The sequence below is a fragment of the Cucumis sativus genome, chromosome 6, assembly GCF_000004075.3.
Source record: "Cucumis sativus cultivar 9930 chromosome 6, Cucumber_9930_V3, whole genome shotgun sequence".
NCBI classification, from domain to species: Eukaryota; Viridiplantae; Streptophyta; class Magnoliopsida; order Cucurbitales; family Cucurbitaceae; genus Cucumis; species Cucumis sativus.
In genome coordinates, this window is record NC_026660.2 from 10,349,608 (window position 1) to 10,374,805 (window position 25,198).

Below are 25,198 nucleotides of genomic sequence, written 5' to 3' on the forward strand. Positions count from 1 at the left end.
ATGTAGATACAAAGATTATATCAATATATACCTAAGAAGGCATTGAGGTGTGAAAGTTGATAGGAATAAGAATGAAGTTGTATAATTAATAAAGTATTTGCATGAAAAATGAAAGAAGATGGAGACATCACCATCATGTTTGTGAGTAAATAAATAACATTGTTATTAAAAAAAGGAGGGTTCTACTAGTCAAAAGAAGTATAATATGAAGTCAAGGGTTTACTTTGGGTAGTGGGTCATGTGTGTTGTTCAATCTATTTACGACTCCTTATGGAGAGCATGCTTAGAAGCTTCCATGTTTGGTCTATAGCCGGTTGGCCATTCGTCATTCTCAATGTCTAAAATCAAGATAATATATACACACACGTTTAGGTTGCTAACACTTTCTAGTTATTTATTTATTACTTTAGAATGAAGACAATATATTTGAATCGTAGATCTTGTGTTTGTTAACACGTTCATATGTTCATGAGAGATCTTCATTTGATTATGAGAAATCAGACAAGCACATAAACTTTTACCATCACTTTTAGAACTAGTAAGAAAACTTTTCTTTTCTCATAGGTTTTTATCCATCAATGACGAGGGGTTGCATCATTTTCTTATGTTTAGTTACAAGCTTATATGCTCATGGTATCTATGTCATAAGATGTTAAATAAGTCTTTAAACTTTGAAAATTTGTTTCAAATGGTAAAATTATTTGAAATATTTACAAATACACTTATAAAAAAAAGTATTAGAGAAAAGATGTCAGGTTGTTATAGACCTATGAAGTCATTCATTAGTGTCTGTCGTTAAAATAATAGATGCATGTATGTAAAAATCTTTCATATTTGTAAATAAGTTAGTTCATTTTGTTATATTTAAAAATATCCGTTAAACAAAAATTTATTGGAAATTTAAATTTTTATTTAGGAATTATTAGAAGTAAGAAAAGATGGGTGGGAAAATAAATAGAAATATGAATAAGAAAATGGTTATGAAATGAGATGTTTAATTTTAGTTTTAAATTTTATTTTAATATTATTGTGTTGGTTTTGGCTTTTTGCTTACAAGTTGAGAAATTTGGTGGCTGATGTTCACTTTTCCATCGCTAGTTTAGTCGGGCAAAAGAGGAGGGAGTGGACAAACATTATTTCCTCTAACAAATCATCCATATACTTTTTGTTATTGTATAAGTATTATGTTTAAATTTCAAATTTAATTGCTTAATGATTGTTGCATACATTTAATTTGTGATGATCTATTTAATTAAAACTGCTCAATTTAATTGTTTAAGTTAATTGGTTTTTTGAATTAAAAAAATACAAAATTATAAGGAAAAAAATTGTAGGAGGGGAGAGATGAGATGGAGAGGAAGAAGCCATCCCTAACCACGTTCCGTCAACAACATCTCTAATAACAAATATTTCTCTACTCTTAGAAGTGTCAAAGTGGATATAAGGCATATTTTAAATGGGCCTACAAATAAATGAGTCGAACCTTGGGCTGGCCCGTTAGAAAGACGATACTCAAACGAAACTTACTCTCCAGTGGGCGCCCAGCCCATTAATGATGGATTGGATACCAGCTGGACGAAAATTGTAGCTAAACCTAATATACATACAAGGTTTTGTTGTTTGCCTCTAATTCGAGAAAAACAAATTTGCTTAATTTTGTTTGTTGGTTACTGAAACCAATTTTGTTTAGGTAAGAAAGTGATGTGAATAATGGTGTTGAGCAAATTGAGATGGGGTTTGTTCTTGATATTGGCTATAAACACCAAACACAGACTTTTTCTAAAATTGCAGAAAACGAATGCAAACTTTGATTTGAATTTAGAAAACTAAAGCCAATAAAATGGATTTTTTTGTTTTGTTTTGTTTTACGGTTATACCCAGAAAAAAGACAATGGAGAGTGGGACACCATGTAAAAGAAGAATATATAAATATATAGAAACATAATAAAGTTATGATTTATGAGGCCAGTAGCAATGGAAGAAATATCTGGGGAGAAACAATGAATGATGAAATAATTTATGGTATGACTATGAAGTCAGGAAGGGTATATTTGTCTTGTTGCCACTGTACGGTAGTCAGTAGTAGAATAGAACTATTTTAGAGATGGTTCCAGTTGTCCATGTTTAGCCACGTTTCTATATTATATAGCTTACGACCAAAATTGCTTTCAAATTTTTTTGTTTCAAACTCACGTTGTACAATTTTGGCTTTCAGTTTCCAACCATTCTCAATTTTATGTCCCTACCTCCGTTTTAAAACTTTGTCCTAATATTCTTTATTTCTTTCTTTCTCTTCTTTTCTTTATAAAAGTAAGAAATAACATCGTTCTGATTGTGATCATCTCTGTCTTTGGTTTGTTTACCTACATTTGGATTCATATTTGTCACTCAATCTTTCAAATGCATACACTCCACATAGAAGATAGAACACATGAACATCAAATTTGGAGTTTTAGTAGATTAACATTTTTTGTCCTTAAGGGATGATTTTGACTTTCAAATCCGTTTTAAACTATTTATTTATATATAAAATTATGGATGAATTGAAAAGTTTGAGCCGAAGGGAATAGAGGTTTTTTGGTTGAGTTTTGGCATCAACATTAATGTGGATGGAAAAGTAGAGGAATTAAGGCGAAAAAGAAAAGGTAGGAAAGAGAGATTGAAAAAACAATAAAAACGAAAAGGGAGAGGTGAATGAATTTGAAAATATAAAGAGAAAATTGGCATCCATCCAAATTCCAAATTAGAAGAAGAGAGAATCTGACGTGAGTTGTTGTGGTTCACGCGTTGGAGGGTATATTTGTCTTTTCAAAGAATGGCCGTAAAAATATATATAAATATATCACTTTTTTTCTCGATAGAATAAAATCCATTTGTCCTTTCTAGCCATCCCCACACAATTATTCCAGCCACTTCCTTACAATATCATTATTTCTTTTTATTTCACTTTTTACCCCCCAGGCCCCAACTACGACTCTCAGCTCTCTCTCTCTCTAATGCTCCTTTCCTATTTCCTATTTCCTATTTCCTATTATTACTACAATTATACTCCATCTTAACTTTCAATTTTCAAATTTACCCAACAAATTCTAAAAACTCGTGGCTTCAATTCCTGTCAACCCTAGATTTTACTTAAATGTAAAAGATAAAATAAAAGGTCGAAATGATTTTCTTACTGGTTTCGAGAACTCGAATATTCATAGATATATATATAAAAAAAAAAAAAAAAGAGAGAGAAATTTTTTGAAAATTTAGGGGAAAAAAAGATCCCCACTTAGGTGTGTGATGAATGAATTAAATAAATAAAAAAGAAAAGGAGAGAGGAGAGAGTGGAGGATGTGGTCCGAGGGGCAGAGATCAGGTGGTAAAGTACAGGTGTCAAAAGTTGATTGAAGAAAGGAAGAAAAGCCACGTGGGGAGGAGGGTTTGGATCACGTGGGCAAAGAGAACCACTTCTGTCCTAAAACTGTACCATAATTAAATAAATAAATCTAGCTTCCCTCTTCACATCCTTATCTCTTCTAAGCCCTAATTCCACATTTTCTTTTCTTCTCCCTTTCCCCACATAACCATATATTATATTTCCATTCTCTAAAATTCAATAACTTTATTACATACTCAATCACATACCAATGCTTATATATTTAATATGTATATATATATATATATATATATTAGCTTTGAAGATCAAATCGAAGAAATAAAGAAGGAAAATATGGCCAAATTGTTAGCCTTCACCTGCATTTGCACCTACACCTTCATCTTTGATTTTTCTCTAACAAGGCCATTGAGGTGCAGGTGCTTCTGCAAGTGAATGCCATCTTGGCTTTCCCTCCTCCTCCACTGCCACCGCCATCGTCTCCGCTTTTTTCCTCCTCCTCCTTTTAAAGGTAAACCCATTTGTTCTTCTTCTTTTATTCCTCACACTTATTCTGGATTTTCTTCCTTTTTCTATTTACATGCAGATCCAGAGATCTTGACATTTCATTATCTTAGATATATATTTACATGCACATAAATCATTTAATTATATTTCTTGGTCACGAGATTTTTAGTTACAATTTATTTGAGGGTTTTTCTTTTTCTCTCTCTCTCTTTTTTTTTTTTTATAATTTTCTTTTGGAATTTTAGAAAAAAGATCATAAGATAATAAACTGGGAATAATGAATAATGTGAAGTTTAAATTTCTTCTTTGAACAGTGTCAGCCCTAAATTTTTCCTCCCTTTATTTCCCACAACATATATATATATATTAAAGATGGCTGATTAGGAAAATTAAAAACAAAAAATGTAACCCCCACATAATTACTTAAATAATTGAGAAAGGTATAGCCCATGCAATCATAACATATAATTTAAGTAGATTATTTTGGTGGGAGAAAAAAGCATTTTAAAATGTTAAATTTCAGGTAAATTTGAGGCAAAATTCATTGATAAAACTAAACCATATTTATGGGCTTTTAATTTTTGAAAGGAAAATACAAATTAACATCAACAAAAATTTAGCATATGACATAGAAGTGTAGGATCTGAAAGAACATATATAGAATTTACATAAATTAACAAATTAATGGTAAATAAATAAACTTGATTGTTTCGTTATTGCATATTTTTATTTGTAAATCAGAGTCTCTCCTGTGTTCTTCACTGTCTGATGAATTGCAGAGGTGTAAGAAAAAGGGCCATTGATGTAATTTGGTATTTGGACAAATTCCTTGTGCTTTGATCCTAAGTTTATTAGAATATAAATCAAGGCACCTATTACTGTTTTGTCCCCATATAATTTTGTATATTTGGAACAATTAATTCAGTTTTATTTTCTACACTAACTAATAGATCAGAATGTATGTATTTGGTCACAATAATTATTATTACTGTACAAGTATAAAAATTTGTAAATTGAGTTATGTTGGTTTTACAAGCTGATCAATTTTTCATAAATTGATTCAGATATTCACCAGTTGCCCAGCAAGGTTTTGTGAATTGCTTACGATTATTCTTTTTTTTTTTTTTTTTTTTTTTTTTTTTTTTTTTTGCATTGGCTGACAGTGAAGGGTAGATATCAAGGTTTGCTTTTTCCGTTGAAAACTAATTTGAGTGACAATTGATTTTGTTTGTGTAGGGAAGGAAGCAAATTCTACTACTTCACTTCACCATCATAATTCATGTGTGGTGTAATTTGTTTGTTTAATTTGTTGGATTTCTTGGTTGATCATTCTAGATTGACTATTTCTCTAGTATATAGTTGTTTTTTTAGGTAAGATATACCTCTCAATTTATCTCTTATGTATCCAAAAAGTTTATTGAGATTAAAACCTTACCTTTTAGAATTGATACGTTTTGTTGCAATGTCAAAACACTTGTTCTTCTTAAGAGTATAATATGAAAAAACGAAAATGAATTTAGGTTTGTAACAGAACGTTTGTCTCTTAAATCACAAATTAAATAAAAACTGCCCAAAAGATGAGTTCTCTTAAATCATAAATTGAATAAAAACTGCCCAAAAGATGAAGAAATTATTTTAGATTATTTATTTCGAATGGTAATTGAATGTTAAGAATTGACTGATAAAATCAACTATGTAATTTACTTTGAATTTTAAAATAATTCTCTTTGCAGCCTAGCAAACAAAACAAGGGAATTAATTTAGAATCTGAGTTCGAAACAAAGCATTAAAATAAAAAGAATAAACGTGGATTTAGTATTATATCACTTTAACATTACATTCTATGAGATTAAACCTTCAATCTGTTGGGAGAAACCTTTGTGCCAAATATAAGTAACCCAAACCACTTTGACGAATTTGGGTTTGTAATATAATTGTCTTAGCTTTTTATTTATAATGCTTTTTCCTATCTGTTTTCAGATTATTTATATATATATATATAGAAAAACAACAGTTTAATTTCCACTAAATTCTAAATATAAAATCGAAACCATTTTTTAGTTTTTTTTTATATATATAAATATTGATAGAGAGTGGACAACAAAACAACAGTTTTTAGAAAGAAAAAAAAATTATTAGCAAAAACTAAAAAATGGATTTTTATAAATATTGATGGGAAAGTAATTAGTTTTTTTCTGGATTTTTGTTAACTTTTCAAACGTATTTATCATTTAGTCACGTTAGAATTAAATAAAGTCAATTAATTATTATTGAAACTATATCAATAAATTTAACCTTTGAAATACATATTGATAAGATTAACTTTATTCATTCAATAATTGACTAACTTTATTCATGTTAAAAACAGTGAACACTTAGTTTATTTCTAGCTCCATTCAATAGTTTTTAAAAGGTAAGTCTATGTTGAAATTGAATTAGTTATTTTGTTTGAAATTGTAAAATTGTACTGGACTTGGAATTTAATCAGTCTTAAACGTTAAAAGAATATCAAACGTTTGTGAATATGGAACAAAAAAAGCATATAATATTTGGATAGGTAATAGAAATTTTGTTCATATGCATAGGCAAAACACTTCATTTGTATTAATCCATTTAGATAATCAATAGAAAACATTTACTCAACTAATTATGGAGTACAATCAACATAATAGAGGTAAAGAGCCCAACATCAATCTTTAGCTATAATCAAATTGGAATAAGTAATCTGTTGAAAGAAAACATTTTAATTTTATTTCTTATTTCAACCAACATAGATAAATGCCAATTGATTGATGTTTTTACTCATCGTTGGCATTTCAAACGAGTGATGCATAGTGTTTATATTAAATATATTTTTTTAAATCTTAAGACGCTTCTCATTATTTATATATTATTCAACGTTTTATCGAATTTGATTTTTTGACTAAATTAAAATATTTAAAACGTGGCATGATACAGTGTCGAATGTAATATATTGTCAACTGAAACAGTACGAAACTCGTTGCAACTATACAATGCTTCCACTAATAATGATGTCACAGGTATGAGAAAAAGGGTGTTTGATAAGTTCTCACAATCTTCTCCTCGAGTAAAATGAAAAGAGTGTTTGATATGAAAGGTGAGTGCATCCACATGCAAGGTGTCCAATTAATAAAAGAATGTGTATTACTTAGTTTTGATGCATTGGATGAGTAATGAAAATATGGAAACATAAAATGGTGAGAAGAGAAGATTTTAGATTGACGAGGAAAATAAAAGAGAGGGTTTGAAATTGTTGGATCGGAGGGGAGAAAAGTGGGCCCAAGCCCAATGAAAATCATTTTCAAAAGAGACGCGGCTTCTGACACCCACACCTAATTACACCTAAACCGAAAAAGAGAAACGTGAAGGTAAATATATTTAGATATCAACACCACAAAAATCCAACACACACATCCTTCTTCCATTCTACAATATTATTTTTCTACCATTTTCCCTGTACCAATATATCTATACTTTTCTTATCTTGAATTTGGATTTCTTACTTTCAAAGACCAAAAACCAAATTAAAACTGAAAAAAAAAAAAACATCCATCACATCACAAATTTTATGGTAAACTAAAATTGAAAACTTTAAATCTAGGAGGAACATTTTGAAACTATGCGTTAATGTTAAAAGTTTCGTAAGAAAAATAGTATTCAATTCTAGTTTAAAATCATGTATTGATTGTTTTGAACTCCAAACTGTACCATAATGTTATTATTATTTTTTCTTTTAAAATTTCACATTCGTTTTAAATATCTATTATCAATGTTTTTAATTGTGACATTTTTTTAAATAAAAAAATTGGATAAACTATTTACATCAAGGGTAGATTTTTTTTTTTTTTTTGTAGTGATTCTTTTTTATGATTTTTTTTTCTATTTTTGAAAAACTTCAATTTAATATCACTTACATATGCAATTCTGACTTTGACTAAATGGGAAAAAAAGAAGAAAATTGTAGCCAAATACTAACGTTATGGCATCAAAGATTTTATAAGGTGGGCCAAAATTATGTTATTTATTCTATGTATACGTAATATTATATATATTATTACGTATGTGTATGCATTTGTGTATCATTTTAGTTTTAGATTTTTTTTTTCATTCTATTCAAAGTTTTTTAAAACGTCAAACTTTTAATCCTTATGTTTTGAGTTTAGTTTCAATTTTGTCTATAAATTTCACAATATTATAACTTAAATCTAAAATTTTGTTTGAATTTAGATCATACATTTTAACATTTATTCGTTTAATTTCAATCTTTTTTATTAAATGCTCACTTTTACTTTTTTATATTTATGTAAATCGATTAAATTCTATATTTGATCCCTAAACTTTTAAAGGTGTGTTTTAGTTTTTGAATTTATAAAGTAAGTTTTTAATTTGGGTTTTATTAGGTTAAGTGTGTTAATTATATTTCTATATTGACATAAAAGATTTATAGAATAAACTAGCAATATTTATTCGTTATTTATCAATTTAATTATCATAATGAATCTAAAGCTTAGTCGTTTAAATATAAAAAGTCAGGTCATCATTTCATCACGAAGTTAATGAAATTCTAAAGATATGGACCAAAGTAAGTTTTTTTTTTTTTTTTTTAAGTATAAGATTCAAAATAGACATGTATAAAAGTTCAAAACCAAAATAGAGCATGATACACAGTGTTGAGGATCAAAATAAGATTTTAACCTTAATTCTATATAATTAGTAAGTGAAATTTTAAATTTAATTTGAATAATGATAAAAAAAAATAGAGAAACTTTATTAATTAAATAAATATTGAAAGTGAATATTTAAAAGTACAGATTTTGAAACATTCATCTTATAATGTAAAACTATATAACATGCACTTTTAAATATAGAAATCAAAGGAAAAATTCAACTAAAAATGTAACATTTTACCCATCTTAAGAAATCAAAATACTAATAAACTTAACATTGATAAAATATAATCAACACCAAAAGAAAAGGGAAAAGAAAAGATTGGAAATAATTTGAAAGAAATGAAAAAACAACAATTATAATATATTAAAAAGGGAAGCATTGGAAATGGAAATAGTCGGTTGAGGATTTTGTATCTTTGGCTGTGTGATTCATAGTTTTCATAAATTTTCAATCTCACACTGATTTCATCATTCGAGTCCTCTCTCACACTGCAAACCAACATAACATCAATTTCATGAATACCTTAATAACAAATCCACAAATTTCATTTTTTAAAGAAGGTTTAGTTAATTAATTAATTAAGTTAACCTCATCTTCAAATTAATTACTTTTAAAAATAATTTACTTCAACTTGAAGCAGTAGAGTTATTTAGAGATATATCACAATACTACAAACACACAGTTGGTATAAATATTGCAAATTTTTTTTTAAACCTAAACTCTTGCCATCTATTTGAAATCAATCATTATCACATGTAAAAAATATAATTTTAAGATCGGAAGTGATTTCAAATATAGAAATATAGAGCAAAAGAAAATAAATTAAACAGACCATTTCATTTCACATCCAATTTACCAATTTACCTAAACCAAACAAAAAAAGAAAGAAAAAGAAAAAAAGGAAGAAACATAAAAACACACAAAACCCAATAAATATTGAAAGTAATTTGGTGTGATATATTTGTGGCAGTTCCTCCCATACCCCATCAAATCTTTCTTGATTTTACGCTTAACAGTCAGTTGTCAGAATCTCAAAACTCCCTCCATCACTTTGTACTTCTCTGTTCTTCTTCTTCTTCTTCTTCTTCTCTTTTTTGCTCCATCATCTCTTCCTCTTCCTTCATCATCATTGTATTTCCCTCAACATAATTACTGTTATACCCTTCATTGCCATTGTTGTTTTGCTGCATCATCTTCATCTTCTCATCAAACAATAACCCATTGTTGAAACTATTTGAGTTTAACCCACCATATTCTAATTCATCAAACTCAAACCCCATTTGGTTTGGTTTTAGGGTTTCATAGAAGTTATTGTTTTGGTCAAAAGGGTTGGTTACCAAACAGCTACTAATTGGGTTATTACAATAGTTGAATAATGGGATTGAATAACTAGTGGATAATAATGGTTCATAACTAACATTGGAGAATGGTTGATATTCGAAGGAGTGATTTTGATGGGGTTTTGGTGATAAAGTTTCAATCTTTCTAATGACCTCTGCTTGTGGAGCACAATGAGTTGTATTAGCAGTAGAAGAAGATGATACCATCCCCATCATAAGTTTCTTCTTCAACTTCGTATTCCAATAGTTCTTTATATCGTTGTCGGTCCTTCCCGGCAATTGAGCAGCAATAATTGACCATCTAAATGATGTACATAGTCAGAATTAGGTTTTCATGGAAAAATAAATGTGTCTAACTGATATGTACTTGTAATATTTCATTACCGGCTGCCAATAGTGGCAAATAGAGTACAAATGATTCTATCTTCCTCAGCTGAAAATTCACCATGCTTGATGTTGGGTCTAAGATAATTAAGCCATCTCAATCTACAACTCTTCCCACATCTTCTAAGACCTGACAAATTGATTTAAGCATCAGTGCTGATCAACAGGTTAAGAGAGTGATTAGAAGGTCAAATATTTGAATCTTGATCAAGTACTTAAAAGAAAAGAGGAAAAGAAGATCAGACGGGGAGCCTACCAGCTTTTTGAGGAAGGGAAATCCAATTGCCACCTGTTCCATAAGTTTCAATGTGATGTTTGAGCTTAGAATCCTCTTCAGGTGACCATGGCCCTTTTTTCACATTTGCTTTGTCACAACAAGGAGCTCTTCCCATCTCTTTTCTTCTTGATATCTCTTTTTCCCTTAACAAATGGAAACCAACGCAGGTCTTTCCTTGAGACCTACAATTATATGCTGAAGTTCCAACCTCCCCCACTCTCTCTTAAAGAAAATTTAAAAAACCATATCTTTGGGCTCCACCTAATGTCACACACCCAATCTGTTAAAATAAGGTTAAAAACCCATTTTAGTCACTACTACTTTTAACTTCATTCAATTTCAATCTTTACAAAAGCGTTTCGGTTTTCAAATTACGTACCTTGAAGTGGACTACTATTTGAAGATGATCTTGATTATTATACCACGGTTATGTAGTAGAACTGTTTGAAACGCCTCTATATTCACTATTTCGTTGCCATCATTTTTGCACATTTATAACACATACAAATTATTTTAATCTAAACTAAAATGATCTACATCTATCATAATCACATACCATTATAACTTACAAACACACACTACATAATACCATTATAACTTACAAACACACACTTCATATTATGTAGTCATTCAAAGTTAATTTTTTTCTTTTATCAAAATTGGTTGAATAATATTAATGTTATTTATACAATATTTGAATTCAATGCCAAAGTTTCAATCAAAATTCCCATGGATAATACAAAAGTACTAGTTAAAGGAATTAAAGATTTAATATTTCAAAGTATCCAAACCAAATCAATATCTTAACTCTAAAATAATAATGCTTTTCAAAAAGTGGTTTCAAAGTCATAACATGTGGATGTTAAAAAAGAAAAGAAAAGAAAAGAAGTTTCCTTGTGGCTCATTGACATTGTTACTTAGATTATAGCACGTCTCACAATTCTAACCACTCTCTTTCTCTTTATTTATTTATTGATTTTCTATATCCAAAGTTTCATAAATTTTATATATAATTTGTTATTATTTTTAATTGGAAAACTCAACAAGTAATCAAACAATAGTTTATAGAGAGAGGTATATGGTCCTCAAGATAATGACATTCTCCAAACCCTCGACTATAGTATTTGACTGTTTTCTCTACTCAACCAAAAATATGAATCGTCCTTTCACTTTAACTTTCAAATTTAATATATCAACTCTGACCTACACATCACTAAATTAAATGTAGGGGCTATCCCTGCCTTACTCATTATTCATTATGGTAATTATTTTAAAATATATGCGATTACATAATTTATAATGAATAACACTGGTAGAAAGAGTTGATGTATTAAATTGTATAGAACAATACTATTAATAATATACTCTCATTGACGATATAATCTATCACACTACTATAAAAATGATGACAAAATGATTTATCCAAATTGAGTTTGAGAGATGTGAAGATTATGTGTTTTTTTTTTTGAAAAAAAACATAAAATTTCAAACTTTAGTGATTGCTTAGATAACTAATTCTAAATTTTGCTATACCGTTGTAGACTCTTTTATATTGTGGTGTATTTATTGATATTTTGGTCATGATTATTATTACTACAAAACCAACATACAAAAAGAGGCATAAAAATGTGAAACATTGAAGATCGACATAAATATTATGTTTATGTGGTTCACTAACAATGTAAGTTTGCTATCAAGAGAATTTTTTTTAATTAAAAGTAATATTATATAAAATACAAAGTAATGAGATCTTTAGGGTTACAAAGATTATTATATATATGGTAAAGACAAGGGTTAATTGGGGATATTAAAAAGAGGTAAATGAAAAGGAAGGGTTAGAAAGCTGCATGCATGAAGAAGTGGATAAAGAAAGAAAGTGATGAGAATGGTCATAGAGAAGATATATATACACAAAATGAGGCTATTTATTTGTAAGAATCTTTACACCACCAATTCATGTGATGAAATGTTTGTGATTTTTGATGATTTACCCTTCAAAAAGCCAATGGACATAACTATCCCTATGAAAGATGGATCATAACCATTGACCCAGAGAGAGGCATGCATTTAATTTTGTGAAATGGGTAAAAACAAAATTTCAGATATGTCTTTCTTACATTCCAACATTTCTTCTATTAGCTAGAACCTTTTGTCTACTGTTTGGATGACATCATATTATGTATCACTATCTAAGTAACAGTCATAGGTTATATATATATATATATATATATATATATATATTTTTTTTTTTTTTGGGGGGGGGGGGGTTTATGAAATGGGAAATTGGAATGACTATCATGTTGAAGTGGAAATTATTATTATTATATGTTAGGTATTTTGAAATTGAGTGGTCTGATGAAAGAGCTGTGTAGGTGAAGAAGGCTACAGGGTGTAGGTGTAGAGTTTTAATAATGTAGATAGTAAATAGTGTAGTGAAAGATAACACATAGCAAAATTTAAAACAGTCCTTTGCCAGACAGATTTATGTCTTCGTGCATGGTTTCTGTGTACAATGTAACAATTATAATTGTTGGTTTTACTCCATAGGATTCCAAAACAACAACACAACTCCTTAGAAAAAGAAATAAAAAATGGTTGTTGATGTGAAAATTCAAACTATGACTTTCACTCAACACAAACAATGAATTTAGGTAGAAAATGCACACTCACATAGTAATTGCCACACATACTTTATGAAGGATTGTGGAAGCTTTAGAATGTGATGGTAGAATTAGTTGACGGAGCTACTATGATGTTTATTTATATTATGGAAATAGATGATCTAGGTTATTCTCTTTTAAACCTTTTGAGCTACATCACGAGCTACATCATGACAACCTTCATCTCTGTAGGATAATGTTCTTGAGTTGCATGTCACGTTGAATATTTTGTAGATTTTCGAAGCTAAGTCCAACAACATTTTTTTTTTGAAGGAGCATGTTCTGATCTTAAAGTGCTACTTTTGGTTTGAATCATTTTATTATCTTTTTACCATACTCTTTAAGTTCCTGTTTTATATCGATTATACACATCCAATTAAATATAAACCATGACATTAATCATAAAGAAAATCATTTTATTACGCCTTAATATTAATAAAGAAAGAATAATAAATTATATTATTAAAAAAAAGGTGCATCTCAGAAGCAAAAGGAGGGAAGAAAACAATTAATAGTTTGAAATGAGAAATGATAGACAGAGATTTTTTTTGTTGGGTATAACTGTATAAGAGTTGTAGTGTTAGGGCTAAAGAGACACAGATAATTTTGTTTAATATGTTAGCCAAGAGATCGCAACTTAAATTGTTGACTTTATTTTATTTGTCACGTATAATATATATATATCTATACTGTATTCAAATTTACATAATTGATTTCAATAACAACCATGTATTATATTATATCAAGTCAACTATAATTAACCAAAATGATACTTTTTTTTTTCTTATTCTCCAAAACAAATTAGTATAAAAAATTATTTAATTATGATATACTATTCTAATAGATTAATATATCGCGGGTAAAAAACTAAACCGTTTAAAATGATTATAATATGTTTTATAAAATTTAATAACATAAATAGAAGGAAGAAAAAGAGAATCCTTATAAACCCACACACTATATATATCCGAATTTAGTTTAGTTTCGAGTAGGTCGAACTTTTAATAAGAACTAATGATATATTAATATCATTTGTTGGTATATTTCGTTTTATAAAAAAAGTCTAATGGAAAAATAGAAAAAAGAAAAGTCAAAGGTGACGATGTCACCGATTACGTTCACAATATTTCTTATTATCTTTCTTCTCTTTTTGTCTTTCTTGATTTGCTCTAAACCCTCATTTTTTTTATTATTTAGCATGTAACCTTTACATGAAAAACACTATCAAAAGATTTTAAAAGAAAACAAACCTAATTAGCTTGTATAGTATCTATGTGTACGACTCTAATTTTTGGAGGAGATGTATGTTTATAAACTATTCATCATCAATTTGTATATACCATTTAAGATTTTAAAAGTAACTTATTTACAAAACAGTATATAAGTTTATATCAAATCTTTACTTTATGAAAGAAATATTTACATTAAATTATTTTAGTTTAGAGGTGGGGTGAGTAGGTAATTAATTATATGTAAATTAAATATCAATCAATTAATTAATATTCATTATAAGTTAATCTTTTTTTCAATGTTTATTTTGGAGTTTTGGACTACTCATTGAATCATTTGTGATTATTTTTTTGACCCTAAAAAGTTTTCAAAGAATATGAAAATACAACTCTACCCTCTAAAATATAATGAAATGACGTTGTTGCCCTCCGAATTTCTGAAGTCACAACTTAGTCAATTCCTTATTTTAACCAAAACCCTCTTCCTCTCATCCATCGACTCAGTACATTTTGCCAAAACCATACATGTTCTTGTTTGCTTAATTACAACTTTGTAGAGTTCAAATTTTAGGTGTGGAGAAATTTTGGTTAATTCATGGTGCAATCACAAATTTAATAAATAGTTGATGAAATATAAAATGTCAATTCATGTAAAAGGGTAAAAGACATAGACAAACATGTGAAGAACTTTGTACTTTATCAAGTGAGCAAATGTTATTTATGTCAATTTCTCTCTTGGTTCACAACTCTAAGTATCGTTTTAGTACAATTATGAGTTATTAAGACCTTTTATGTCAATTAAATTACGCTCAATTTGACTAGCTTTGTGTTGTATTTGATGATTTATTTCAAAAAATTATACTAAAAGGCAAATGGGTAAGTTTTAAGAAAAAAAATTAAAGACAACTTTTGTAATTTTTTTTTTTTTACCATGATATGATAAGTGATAACCTTATAACCTTGAATGGTTGAAGATGGAATATGTGTACATAGTTAAAAGGTGTAAATGGATAAAAATTGAAATCTGAAACTAAATTATTCCTGATTTAATCGTCAATTATTTATAATATATTTCGATATTTGAGTAGTTACGAACCCAAAAGGATAAATCGAATGCTTGCATTATGAATTGAGTAACCAAGTTGGTAAAGTTTCACTAAGTGGAAAAGAAAAGTTAAAAAGTAAATAGAAGCTTTAAAATTGTAATTTTGTGAGAAAAAATGTTGGTTGACAATAAGGCAACACGAAGAAAGAAAGAACCTTCAAGTCAAAAAGGCCCATTGGGCTCCACGGACTTCAATGGGCTTTTTAAAACTTGAAAAATGACCGAAAGAAATGGTCAAAGAAAGCTTTAAATACTGCAAATATACGAAATCAAGTATACAAAAAAGTTAATTTGGTCGATAGAATAATTTTTAATTTCCTAGAATATAACATTGCATCATATTAAAAGAGAAAATGATATTATTAGTAAATATTTTGGTTAAAATTAAAAAATGAGCGTATTATTAGATGTTTGAGCTTTAAGAATTACGAGGAAGGAATGAATGCTGATATTTAACAACTCCTTTGTTAAGGAACGACGGTCAACGCAAGTGCTTGAACAGTGAAGTTTAATGGCGTATGGTGATCCATAAAAACTCCCACTCAATCAAATTCCAAAAACCCTTCTCTTCCAATGAAGAATCACAATATCATATTCTTCACCAACTGCAATTTCCCTAAACCCTTTTCGCTTCTCAATTTAATTTCATCATTTTCGCTGTTCTTCCTCCTCTCTCTGTTTCTCCAACCCGTTTCTTCTTCTTCTTCTTCTTCTTTGATTAACAATCCTCCTCCGCTTCCCATTCTTCCCATCCCCTCCGCTAGTCAGATCCAATGGCAACTCGGAAACATGGCTCTATTCCTTCATTTTGGCCCCAACACCTTCACTGATTCCGAATGGGGAACTGGCCACGTTCATCCATCTGTTTTCAACCCCATCAATCTCGATGCTGCTCAATGGGTCCGAGTCGCCAAGGACGCCGGGTTTTCTCGTATCATTCTCACTGCGAAGCATCACGATGGGTTCTGCTTGTGGCCGTCGGAGTATACAAATTATTCAGTGAGCTCGAGTCCTTGGAGAAATGGCAAAGGAGATGTGGTTGGGGAACTCGCCAAGGCTGCTAAAGAAGCGGGACTTGGATTGGGCCTCTATCTGTCTCCATGGGATCGTCACGAGTCATGTTATGGTAAAACTCTGGAATATAATGAATTCTATCTTGGGCAAATGACTGAATTGCTTACAAGGTAGTGGTTCTTGGTTCTTTGCCTTTTGTTTTTCCTCTTCAATTGTTCAACGAATTGCTTCTTTGGTTATTTGACGTAGATGGGTAAATTTTTATCCGAAAATGTATGTTGAGTTGAGCTTAGGTATGGAGAGATCAAGGAAGTGTGGTTGGATGGTGCAAAAGGGGAGGGTGAGAAGGACATGGAGTATTTCTTTGATTCTTGGTTTAGTTTAATTCATCAGCTTCAACCAGGGGCTGTCATTTTCTCCGACGCTGGTCCCGATTGTCGGTGGATCGGTGACGAAGCTGGTGTTGCAAAGCCTACTTGTTGGTCTCTTTTTAACTCCAGTTCTGCGAAGATTGGTGGCACTGATTCTCGGTGAGTTCACTTCTCAATTTTTATGGTATCTTTTTAACTACAGTTGTGCTTGCTGTTTCTATTTTTCCGATCTTTCTCTCTCCGTGTCAATGGTATTCAGATACTCTGGGGAAGGTGACCCATACGGCCATGACTGGATTCCAGCTGAGTGTGATGTCTCAATAAGGCCTGGTTGGTTTTGGCATCCATCAGAAGTTCCAAAATCTGCAAGAACTCTTCTTGATATATATTACAAATCCGCTGGAAGAAACTGTCTCTTGTTGCTAAATGTACCACCAAATTCCTCTGGTTTAATATCAGATGAAGATGTACAAGTACTTCAAGAATTCACCATGATTCGAGACTCCATTTTCTCCTACAATTTGGCTGAAAATGCTCTTGTCGATGGTAGCAGTACGCGAGGAGATGACGAAGATGTCCGCTTCACCCCCGCCAATGTCCTCAAGGAAGGTATTTACACTTACTGGGCTCCTGCTGAGAACCAACCCACCTGGGCATTGTATTTAAACCTTCAAGATTTTATATCTTTCAATGTGCTGCTTATTCAAGAACCAATTCACATGGGACAAAGGATTATTGAATTTCATTTTGATATTCTGAATGATGAGGGAGTTTGGAGTACAGTGGTGACAGGCACCACAGTGGGATACCGAAGAATTCTAAGATTTCCAGCTGTAGAATCTCAGTTTTTGAGACTTGTTATTGAGAAGTCAAGGGCTGATCCCCTCGTTTCTTATTTGGGGATTCATTTGGACAACTTCTCTCACTTGGATAGTCATTTGGACAAGACGAGCATCAACGGCAGTGAAATCCGTCGACAGATTACCCTAAACAATTCTGAGATTTCTGCTGTATAATACTTGTAACGATTTCTTATCAAATTTGTATCGAACATTGTTTTCATTCCATTGAAATCAACACAAAAGCTGCAACTATGGCAGGCTTGTTGATGCTATTAAGCATTAGAAACTGAGCAGAGAATGTATACATATTTGTGGCATTCCACCTAAAATTTAAGGAAAACCATCAACTGTTTCATAATCGAACATGATCAAAGCGCAATATATAATACTAATATGAATTTAACCTAATTGTTCGTATAAATACAGCAAAAGATATGAAAAGCAAGAGGGGTCAAACAATTTTTACATCTTGCAGAAGCCGAGCAGCCATCGAACCCATTCTTCTAGCTTCCCAGTCCCCCAGTTTCTTATCCTTGTGTTCTGTAACTGGCTCGTCTGTCTTCTGGACTCCCGTTTCATCACAACTTATATCCTTTTCGTCATTGAAACTTACATCCTTTTCGTCATTCTCCTGTCTCGAACAAACTGTGTCAATTTCTTGTTCTACATTGCCTGGAGTGTTCTTTGCGTTCCCAGCTCGAGACTTTAGCCCCATAATGTAGAGCTGAATGCTGGGATGCTGGTACTGGGAGTCCATCTGCAACAAATACCGCAATAAAAAATGTAACACATATTACATTTGCTTTTGAGCATTCTTGTGTCGACATTCTTCAAACTAAAGAAAGGATTAACATCTTAATTTACAGCCATTTCAGAGGCTCAAAGTTAACATCTGAATTAAGATCTTAAGTTACTCCCAAACTAAGCAAGGATTAACGTTTGAAGTATAGTGTACCTTTGATTGGGATACAGTTTTCACCTCAAAGTTCTTTTTCCACATCTCAAGCATTTGCTCATGAACATTTGTCGAACGAATCTCGTACCCCAACTTCACATAACAAGTAGGAATAATAAGGGAACCATAGTATCCAATGTGAAAATATGGAAAAAAAACATACAATTCATACCATAATTGTAGTTTTGGGACCTGATAATGCATGTATTGTCATTAAAAGTGGTTCCAATAGATGTTCTGCATAAACCTTCATGTTGAAAAACAAAAATTAAAGCTTTTGTGGTCAATTATCCACTTAGGAAATCACATAAGAAAAAAATGCTACTGAATAGGGTATCATCGTGGGCCTCAATCAGAAATAATCATATAAACTTACCACATCAGTGCCGATAATAAAGTCAAATGGTGGACCTACAGCCTTGATATGATCTTCATTCCCCCAGTCTAACTCTGCTGCCCTAATTGAACCAAATGAATCTACAAAGAACAACTTCCCCTAATTAGAATCACTAAAGAAAATCAAAGGCTCTCCCTAATTACAAACACTATCACTCTTCTACAATCAAATTAAACCAAAATTTTCTCTTGACAAAGTTTCACATGGGGTGGTGGAATTCAAATCCTAAAACAAACTGAAGATAATAATTGAATTGCCAGAATTAAAATGCTAATGACTGTTAGAAGGAAGTTTGTAATTTATAATTTTGAAAAGCTACCTGAAGGGTTCATCTGGGCTAAGCTTGGTGTATTACGTTCTATATTTCTCGATAGTATAGGCAAAACCTCCCTTTGGTCCGTAGCAACTACATCACATCCAAGCAATGCCATGCCTAAAAAGAGCAGTTCAAATCAAGATTGTAAACTACAGCTGCAGGAGTGTACAGCCGTTAAAGCACAAGGATTAGCAACCAAAAGGACTGGTTTCAGATTAAACTTTACATTAAAAAAAGACAAACAAAAATAAAAAAAGACACACCAAAGCCGGCAAGCCCACAACCAGCTCCAAGTTCGATGACACGCTTTCCTTTAAGTTTAGAAGGGCTAAATTTTCCTTTTCGGCAGTTTCTCTCCTGAAATAGTGAAAAAAGAGATCAATAGTTATTAAAGATTGAAGGTCTTAACATTAGAGGTTACAGCCCTAAAGGAAACATCTTATGGAAATGTGCGTCGCGTTCCCTTTTGTGGAGCATTTGGAAAGAAAGGAATAGCAGAATTTTTGAAGATAGATTTAATTCTTTTGATTCTTTTTGGACTGTGTTTCAACACACAGCCTCTTGGTGGAGTACGAATTACACCAAACACTTTTGTAATTACAGCCTTTCTATGATTTTCAACAATTGGAAGGCCATTATGTCTTAGCTCCTTAGCTTCTTTCGGGGAGGGCCCTCTTGTCCCTCGCCCTTAGGATGTTCTGTTTTGTTATATGAATATACTTGTCTCTTATAAAAAAAAAAGAATGATAATCTTCCAGATTCCAATTACAGTACAAGTCACGCTACCCATGAAAAAAATACATCAAATCTAATAAGGGTTGCACATGAAGGGGTTACAGTAAACTATAGATAAACTTAGTTATATTGAATGACATTTCACATTCTATGCCCATAGGGGCTTTATAAAAATCTAATACAGGAAAGCTTTCAGCTCTTAGTATTTGCTTCTTGTGATCAAAGAGAACTGAAACTCACGTTTCATAACAACACTGCCGATAATCAAGGTAAATGACATGCAATGCTTTCACTTTCACAAATAGAAAGCATCTTCAAAATATGTTCAATTTGCCTAGGGTGTCATATGCTGTTAACAGAGAATAACAAAACTAACAAATTTTCCCTTGTAAGCAAAGATAATACATATAAATCCACACACTGTAAGAAAAATAGAAACTTCAATAACAAATGAGAATGCAAAGGTAGAGCAATGATTACCAGAAACTTGACAAATACCAGTGATGCATCCCACACTGTTGTTCCTAAATGTTTTGAATTGGGATCCTATAACATCGCAATGTAACATACTTCCATGGTCAGATAGACATAAATAAGGTTATTACAGAAATGACTGTGAATAGAAATTAGCATTTGAGTACAAAAATGTCTCTCAAATCTCAAAAGGTAGAGGATTCGACTGTGAATGAGTTTTTTTGCTCAATTGCCCTTTGCAAGCTTAGTTAACAACAATGAACTATTATAGATATGCTCTTGAAATAGCAAGGATGCGATGGACAAGACTGGCAAATGATAACTTCCAATACCTGATAGAATCGCAATTCATGACCCAATACTTCCATGGTCATGGTAAATGTACTGGGGGAATTTAACCTGAAAATACCAAATTCAATAACATATTATGGCATGCACATCTTGTTCTATTTTCAATATATGTACAGATACCATGAATGACTTTAAAAGATTGACCACTAATACAAAATAGTAAAAAAAAAACAGGAAAGCTAAACGTTACCTGTCAGCCTCCATAGCAAGAACCTCAAATCCCAACTTCGCAGTCAAAAGGGTACTGGACCTTTGATCAGAAGGAATTCAATTTTCCTTTTGATTTGGGGAGATTGAAAAAAACCTAAGAAGCTAGAGAAACAAAGAGTAGGTAACACATGAACCAAAATGATGAACTACTTCTAATAAGTTAGTAAATGCACATATAGTCTAAATCCTTTTTCCATTCCGTTAGAAACCAGATTACCAGCACCAGCAATCATCTTTAAACTAATTCCTTCTTTCCAAGAGGGAAGAGACAAGATCAAACACTTAACTCAAATTCTGGAGAACGAAAAATGTGAAAGATTAATGCATATAAAATTGAGGTTTTATCTGAACAAAGAGAAGGAACGTACCAAATTGATGGAGGCTCTTAATTCTTCGATTCCAGTTCCGTGCATTTCAGTTCTCCTGTATTCGTTGGGTTTTCCATCCCCTCCGTTCCCGGCGGAAGAAACCACGGTAGAATAAGTGGGCCGTTTTTTGACGTCAGGCCCATCCCAAACTGGGCCGGCTCAGATGCTTTAAAAGATGATGGAAGATTTTCGTCCGTGTCCTTGTACTATGTTTAATTAACAAAAGCACCCCTAGCAGTATCGAAAATTTCGTCCTCTCGACCATTTCCCCAAACAGTGTGAAGAACAGTGTTGTATTTTTAGTTTTCAGGAACAAAGCAGTTTCCTTTAGAGGAGTAATGGAAAATGGGAAGCCAATAACAACCATGTGCGCAGTGATGGCTATGGATTACACCAATTTCTGTTACAGAGTTTGTTCTATCTGTGAGAGAACACTTCCTGTTAACCCATCTTCTCTTTGCAAATTCTGCAACTTCAACGCCTTTAATCCCGGTTCTTCCTCCTCTAAACGCGTCTTCCGTCTTCTTGTGAGTATTTCCGTTTTTTTCTTACTTGGGAATTTGATTTCAGTATGTGTGAAAATCTCTTATGATGTTCTGTAGTTGGAATTCCGCTTGAATTTGCATGGGGAAATTTTCGGGTTTTGTTTGTTTTTGAGTGTTAATTCATTGTGGGGACTCGATTATATGTTTTTTTTTTTTTTGGAGGAAATGTTTTTGTTCTGTAAAATGGGTTTGGGCTTGTGCATTGCATTGTGTTCTTTACATTGAGATTCTGATTTTGGGTCCTATATTTCCATTGTTTTTTGGGCAGATGTCAATTGCAACGGATAAGAAAGTACAAACTGTAATATGCTTTGATAGGGTTGCTAGGGTTCTGTTTGGTTGCTCTGCTGATGAGTTTTTTGACTTTGCTAAGCTACATCCTTTTGCTGGTAAATCCTCTTTGTATTTGTGAGTTACTTCTAATTGGTTTGCATGAGATTCTCCTTCAATGGACGTGAAGGATTTAGAAGGAGACGCATTTTAAAAAACTTTCATTAAACAACATATAGAAAACAACCTAAACTAAAAGGCAGAGTCCTTTTGCCTAAGAGAAGATGCTCGGAGAATATGTTACTAATAGAATTTGTGGGGAAATTTTTTAGTGCCTTTTATGAAATGTAGCTCAATCTTCCTTCACATAAGCTGTTTCGTTTCCTTTTGATTGCTAGTTGAAATTTTGTTGCGTACTGCAGCTGAAACTGTAAGTGAAATTCTGGAGGGAGAGATGCTTAGAATCACAATATCTAAACCAAAGAATGGCAATGCACAACACTCAAGAGTTGTCCAAATTGTTCCTCTGAGTTCATGTTTTCAACCAGCAATTATTAGACTGAGGGAATTGTATGGGTAAAAAGCTGCTGTTAATTTTGGTTTGTAATTAGTAATTACTTCTTATTATGCATTTTCCCACATGCCTTTTCTCTTTGTTGACAAACTATCATTTGTGGATTGGGTTATTAGATGGGTTCCAACTATCATCTAGATTTGGGTTTTTAGATAATATGATTTTCTATCTTAAAACCAATTCACAATGAGAAGAGTAACTTATCTTAAAACCAATTCACAATAAGAAGGGTAACTCACCCTGATTTTTTCAATATTGGATCCTCAACATACTATCTCATGAAAATGACTCTTTAGATTCACCATTCTTGGTCCCTTTTTGGACCAAATGCTCATTTGAGTTCCATGAGTTCTGATATCATATATGACAACGTGGGTTCATATCTCAAAATTAATTGATAATAAGAGAAGTAACATTTCTATCTTATAAACAATGTGAGGTCCTTTGATTTTTCTAATGTGGGATCCTCTACATGGGGAAATGTTTAGTCAACATATAAGATCCAAAATCTAAACAATTCTCCTGGATAAATGTAATATCTATTTGTTGATGTAAATATTATTTTTACTACAAAAAAGGTGTATAATGCGCTGAACATCACTATTTCAGATATTAGGGAATTGAGATGCATCAATACTTATTAATATAGGGAGGGAGGAAAGTAAAACGAGCTAGTTCCTTGTAGGTGTTCTAGGAGAGATATGGGAGCACTTAACTTCTCCTTAGCTGTATTGTTGTAGTTTTGATTATTTCATAGGGTGTATCTATAGCGGCGGACATGCATAAAAATAAGATCTATTGAAGTGGTTTTGGGATTTCATGTTCTAATGTGGAACTACAATAACTTGATATTAACTATGATGAGAGAAAAGACTCAAGTTAAGCTCCGACTTATGAAATAATCTGGTGTCTTTTACATCGTTAATTGTGAACGACCAATCCTTTTGCTTTTCCACTGAACAAGAGCTAGTATGACAGTCTTCAGCCGGTGAGCATCGGTGGAGCTGCACTATGGGATTGTCATTTTATCTATCCAAACAAAAAGAAGCATCAAATTCAAGTCTGCCCCTTCAACTCTCATTCTTCTTTGTCAAATGTTACAAAATTGAGCAGATGTGTGAAATTGTCCCTTCAGCTTCTATATCTTTTCAATTTAGTTATGTATAGTGCTCAAACATCTCCTCTCAACCTCTTGACATTGTAGCAGCCACTAGTCAATCTGTTCCTTTTGTGGCTCTCTTGTCTGTATCCCTTGTTCTGAAACAGTTAAACTTCATAGATATTCCTTGAGTGCAATACTGCTCAAACTGCTATTTTTTCTGAGTTCCTTAAGAACAAAAATTAGGGTCTAAATGACAACAGTTCGTCTAAAAGAGTGTTGAAATTGAAATGACTGGTGTAGAATATGATAGACCAGTTGGTTTTCTTGACTTGTTTTTGGTTGGCTAGGTATCTCATGACATATATTTTTATAGTTGAAATATATATCTCTAATGAAAACAATAGTTGAAATATACATACAAAATGTGTACTTGATTTTGTTTGCAGAGTAAATTCCAATTGATACCTATGGTTTCATTTGCTGTTGGTAATGGACAAAACAAGCAGTGGTTCCATAAAGTGAAGAGATGTGATGTGGGCACCTCAAAATAACCTAATCCCATCCCATCCCAAGAATGGACAATATTTTGTTATTTGATGTGATTTTGTGTGCAGTGGAGAAGACTATTGTAACTTGAAAGGAAGAAAGAAGGTAGGCAACAGTTACCTATATGTGGTGTACTGTAATGAAATTTTATCGATGGATTTACGATAATGAGTCTAAGTCACAAAAGTAGTTGAATTAGTTGTGATCAGGTTAACCTAAATATTTTGCAAACTGAATAGTTTTTCTTATTTTTACTGTCACAGTTTAGGTATAATTCTTTAATTTTAAGGGTAGTTGTATCTATAATGATAACAATATTTTTATGCAATTTTCAACATTGAACACTAACTAAAACTTAGAAAGGGTTTCACATCTCATTACGATTACGTAAATACATCAAATATAGTTAAATGGAATCTACTTCAAACCAAATACTTGTTTTTGTTTGGGACTTGAGAGAAAAGTTTTCTTATATAATATAAAATTAATGTAGTTTAGGAAGTATGCAACTCCTCTAAGCAAGAGCAACCCTCCATTTACATTTTTCTATTAAGA

General features: G+C 31.5%; 4 protein-coding genes and 1 long non-coding RNA gene across 6 annotated transcripts; 3 read left to right on the top strand and 2 right to left on the bottom strand.

Annotated features, from left to right (window-relative positions):
• Nucleotides 1-3,517: 3,517 nt before the first annotated feature.
• LOC116404417 lies at nt 3,518-5,478 on the top strand. The gene is made up of 2 exons (XR_004217268.1): nt 3,518-3,890; nt 5,123-5,478. It is a non-coding gene; the product is annotated as an uncharacterized LOC116404417 (long non-coding RNA).
• Nucleotides 5,479-9,379: 3,901 nt separating this feature from the next.
• LOC101213203 (transcription factor RAX1-like) lies at nt 9,380-10,855 on the bottom strand. Its single transcript, XM_011658717.2, has 3 exons — nt 10,559-10,855; nt 10,303-10,432; nt 9,380-10,219 (listed from the first exon to the last, which is right to left on the bottom strand). The coding sequence occupies exons 1-3, from the start codon at nt 10,692-10,694 to the stop codon at nt 9,625-9,627; spliced, it is 861 nt and encodes a 286-aa protein (XP_011657019.1). The 5' UTR covers nt 10,695-10,855; the 3' UTR covers nt 9,380-9,624.
• A 5,139-nt stretch (nt 10,856-15,994) lies between these two features.
• Nucleotides 15,995-18,082, top strand: LOC101219734 (alpha-L-fucosidase 1). Its single transcript, XM_004145711.3, has 3 exons — nt 15,995-16,757; nt 16,881-17,117; nt 17,218-18,082. The coding sequence occupies exons 1-3, from the start codon at nt 16,147-16,149 to the stop codon at nt 17,972-17,974; spliced, it is 1,605 nt and encodes a 534-aa protein (XP_004145759.1). The 5' UTR covers nt 15,995-16,146; the 3' UTR covers nt 17,975-18,082.
• Nucleotides 18,032-21,758, bottom strand: LOC101219979 (protein N-lysine methyltransferase METTL21A). 2 transcript variants are annotated; one of them, XM_004145712.3, is made up of 10 exons: nt 21,607-21,758; nt 21,219-21,340; nt 21,010-21,076; nt 20,684-20,749; nt 19,732-19,825; nt 19,472-19,585; nt 19,132-19,232; nt 18,928-19,002; nt 18,756-18,848; nt 18,032-18,557 (listed from the first exon to the last, which is right to left on the bottom strand). In XM_004145712.3, exons 2-10 carry the CDS (start codon nt 21,230-21,232, stop codon nt 18,252-18,254), a joined length of 930 nt encoding a protein of 309 aa, XP_004145760.1. In that variant the 5' UTR covers nt 21,233-21,340; nt 21,607-21,758; the 3' UTR covers nt 18,032-18,251. The 2 variants fall into 2 exon arrangements, with proteins under 2 accessions (XP_004145760.1, XP_031742643.1); XM_031886783.1 differs by having other exon boundaries at nt 21,219-21,532; nt 21,607-21,678.
• Nucleotides 21,759-21,825: 67 nt separating this feature from the next.
• LOC101220454 lies at nt 21,826-24,891 on the top strand. Its single transcript, XM_031886784.1, has 4 exons — nt 21,826-22,133; nt 22,420-22,540; nt 22,820-22,997; nt 24,544-24,891. The coding sequence occupies exons 1-4, from the start codon at nt 21,945-21,947 to the stop codon at nt 24,557-24,559; spliced, it is 504 nt and encodes a 167-aa protein (XP_031742644.1). The 5' UTR covers nt 21,826-21,944; the 3' UTR covers nt 24,560-24,891.
• Nucleotides 24,892-25,198: the final 307 nt, after the last annotated feature.

Bases quoted from the DNA above. Each gene is read 5' to 3' on its own strand.
- LOC101219979 (XM_004145712.3), bottom strand. The intron at 20,750-21,009 runs GTATTGGAAGTT...GCGATGTTATAG, and splicing joins ATGAATTGCGATTCTATCAG to GATCCCAATTCAAAACATTT. The intron at 19,003-19,131 runs GTAAGTTTATAT...TTCAACATGAAG, and splicing joins TTATTATCGGCACTGATGTG to GTTTATGCAGAACATCTATT.
- LOC101220454 (XM_031886784.1), top strand. From the start codon at position 21,945: ATGGAAAATGGGAAGCCAATAACAACCATGTGCGCAGTGATGGCTATG. The intron at 22,134-22,419 runs GTGAGTATTTCC...TTTTTTGGGCAG, and splicing joins AACGCGTCTTCCGTCTTCTT to ATGTCAATTGCAACGGATAA. The intron at 22,541-22,819 runs GTAAATCCTCTT...TTTGATTGCTAG, and splicing joins TAAGCTACATCCTTTTGCTG to TTGAAATTTTGTTGCGTACT.
- LOC101213203 (XM_011658717.2), bottom strand. From the start codon at position 10,694: ATGGGAAGAGCTCCTTGTTGTGACAAAGCAAATGTGAAAAAAGGGCCA. The intron at 10,433-10,558 runs GTAGGCTCCCCG...TCAATTTGTCAG, and splicing joins TTCCCTTCCTCAAAAAGCTG to GTCTTAGAAGATGTGGGAAG. The intron at 10,220-10,302 runs GTAATGAAATAT...TACATCATTTAG, and splicing joins TTTGCCACTATTGGCAGCCG to ATGGTCAATTATTGCTGCTC.
- LOC101219734 (XM_004145711.3), top strand. From the start codon at position 16,147: ATGAAGAATCACAATATCATATTCTTCACCAACTGCAATTTCCCTAAA. The intron at 16,758-16,880 runs GTAGTGGTTCTT...AGTTGAGCTTAG, and splicing joins ATGACTGAATTGCTTACAAG to GTATGGAGAGATCAAGGAAG. The intron at 17,118-17,217 runs GTGAGTTCACTT...AATGGTATTCAG, and splicing joins ATTGGTGGCACTGATTCTCG to ATACTCTGGGGAAGGTGACC.